The 2,056-nt window shown below is 61.5% G+C and overlaps 1 protein-coding gene across 5 annotated transcripts in view; it reads left to right on the forward strand.

Moving 5' to 3' along the window:
• PODNL1 (podocan-like 1) overlaps positions 1-2,056 on the forward strand; it is a 22,499-nt gene that overhangs the window by 14,535 nt on the left and 5,908 nt on the right. For 3 of the 5 annotated variants that reach the window (XM_011981791.1, XM_011981793.1, XM_011981796.1), the window contains exon 2: positions 1,223-1,444. In XM_011981791.1, coding sequence (XP_011837181.1) covers positions 1,223-1,444 — 222 coding nt within the window. Of the gene's footprint in view, positions 1-746; positions 1,051-1,163; positions 1,445-2,056 lie in introns of those variants that run through there. The other 2 variants (XM_011981794.1, XM_011981795.1) reach the window with 2 other exon arrangements.

Genomic DNA, 2,056 nt, shown 5'->3' on the forward strand with positions numbered 1-2,056 from the left:
AAAAAAAAAAAAAAAAAGATCCTCCTGTCTCAGCTTCCCAAAGCACTGGGATTACAGATATAAACCACAGCACCCAACCTGTCAATCCCATTTTATGTGTGGGAAAGCTGAGGTCTGGGCAGAAGGACCTGTCTGAAGCCGCCCTGTTGCTAAGTGGTGGGTCTGGGAGATTTGACCTTAGGTGGAGACCAGCTTGGCACCCCCATCCACAGGTGCGAAAGCCGTGGGATATGCCAGGCACTGTTCTGAATGCACACTGCATATAATCCTTACAACACTGTGGGGAGTACGGGGTGGTAAGCCAACCATTACCCCACTTGACAGAGAGGGAAACCAAGGCCCTGAGAGGTGGCACAGCCCAGGTTCAAACCCAGGCAGGCTGGCACCAAGCTCACACTCTTAACCAACCAGGCTGATGCCTGGATATATGTAATTTCCTTCCAGGCGGCTGTGGCCATTTGTCGGAGGCGGGGGGGTGTCTGGAGCGAGATCAGCCAGCAGAGGGGATATGGGTGCCGGGCAGCAGACCTGGTCAGGAGCTCCCAGGCTGGCATCTGGGCTGCCAGGCTAACCTTAGGCCTCTCTAATCCCTCACTGCTGCCTGCCCCTGCTTCTCGGAACTCTCCTGTGCCCCGAAGCTCCCCCCATCCCTCCATCCCCACCCCTACTCCTGCGGTCGTCCCAAATACCAGACAGGACGAATCTCAGCTTTTCCCCAAACATTCCTTGTTCTTGTGGCCCGGCCCAGGCTGGCTGAGGTTACGAAAGCAGAGATGGGGTGGTTGTTGGCGGGAGGGGGGACCAAGGGGATGGGCTGGCCTGTCCTCACCACCCCATCCGGCCGCCTGCCCGTCCTCCCCAGGGCGGGGAAGGGGGTGGGCCAGCTCCCCCAAAGCCCCGGGAGAACAGGCTGTTGTGGGGGGTGGCCTGGGTCTGGAGATGGGGGGCAGTGGTGGCCACAGCAGAGACTCCAGGAGGTGACCGCCTGGTTTCCATTAGGGAGTCCTGGTCAGCAGCTTGGGCGAGACGGCAGAGTCAGGGCTGGCCATGGTAAGGTGGGGCACGGGAGGGTCTGAGGGTGGGGCCTGCCTGCCTCCCCACCCCCACTCTGCCAACTGGCCACTGCCTCCCCACTAAGACCCTCCCCGAGGAGGGGATGCTCCAGTCACCATGGCGACCCCGCGCCCAGCCCGGAGACAGGCTGACCCTCCCTTCCCCGCAGTGGTTAAGCCTGCTGCTGTTCCTGCTGTTGCCGGGCCCCCTGCCCGTGGCTGGCATGGAGGACGCTGCCTTCCCTCACCTGGGGGAGAGCTCGCAGCCCCCGCCCCGGGCCTGCCCCCCGCGCTGCTCCTGCCCCCGAGTCGACACTGTGGACTGTGATGGCTTGGACCTTCGGGTGTTCCCGGACAACATCACCAGAGCTGCTCAGCACCTCTCCTTGCAGGTGGGGCCCAGGGAGGGGAGTAGGGGCACCCAGGGCTGAGACCCAGAGGTGAGGGGAGCTGGAGGGGTGCCCTGGGGCTGAGGAGCGTGGTGGGGTGTAGGAACATACGTGCGGGAGGGCGGCGTGGAGCTGGCTGTGATGGAGCTTTGCCTGGGCAGATTGGCTCTGCATGCCCCAGGTGAGGGGGTGAGTGTGGACATGCTGGAAGTTGTTGGGGCCTGAGGGTTAGTGGGTGTTAGGGTCAACATCTTGGCGGTTATAGTGTTGTTTGGAGTCAGTGTGATGGGGAGTTTGGCGTTATGGGGATGTTGTGGCATTGGGGGTTGATGGTGGGGGTGATGGCACATTTGCGGTCGGTGGTGGGGGTGTTGGGGCATGTGGGGTCGATTGTAGGGGTGACGGCAGGCACATTTGGGGTTGGTTGTGGGGGTGATGATGCATTTGGGGGCGATTGTGGGGGTGATGGCATATTTGGGGTCAGTTGTGGGGGTGATGGCACATTTAGGGTCGATTGTGGGGGTGATGGCACATTTAGGGTCGATTGTGGGGGTGATGGCACATTTGGGGTCGGTTGTGGGGGTGATGGCACATTTGGGGTCGGTTGTGGGGGTG

The sequence above is a fragment of the Mandrillus leucophaeus genome, unplaced genomic scaffold, assembly GCF_000951045.1.
Source record: "Mandrillus leucophaeus isolate KB7577 unplaced genomic scaffold, Mleu.le_1.0 Scaffold230, whole genome shotgun sequence".
Lineage (NCBI taxonomy): Eukaryota > Metazoa > Chordata > Mammalia > Primates > Cercopithecidae > Mandrillus > Mandrillus leucophaeus.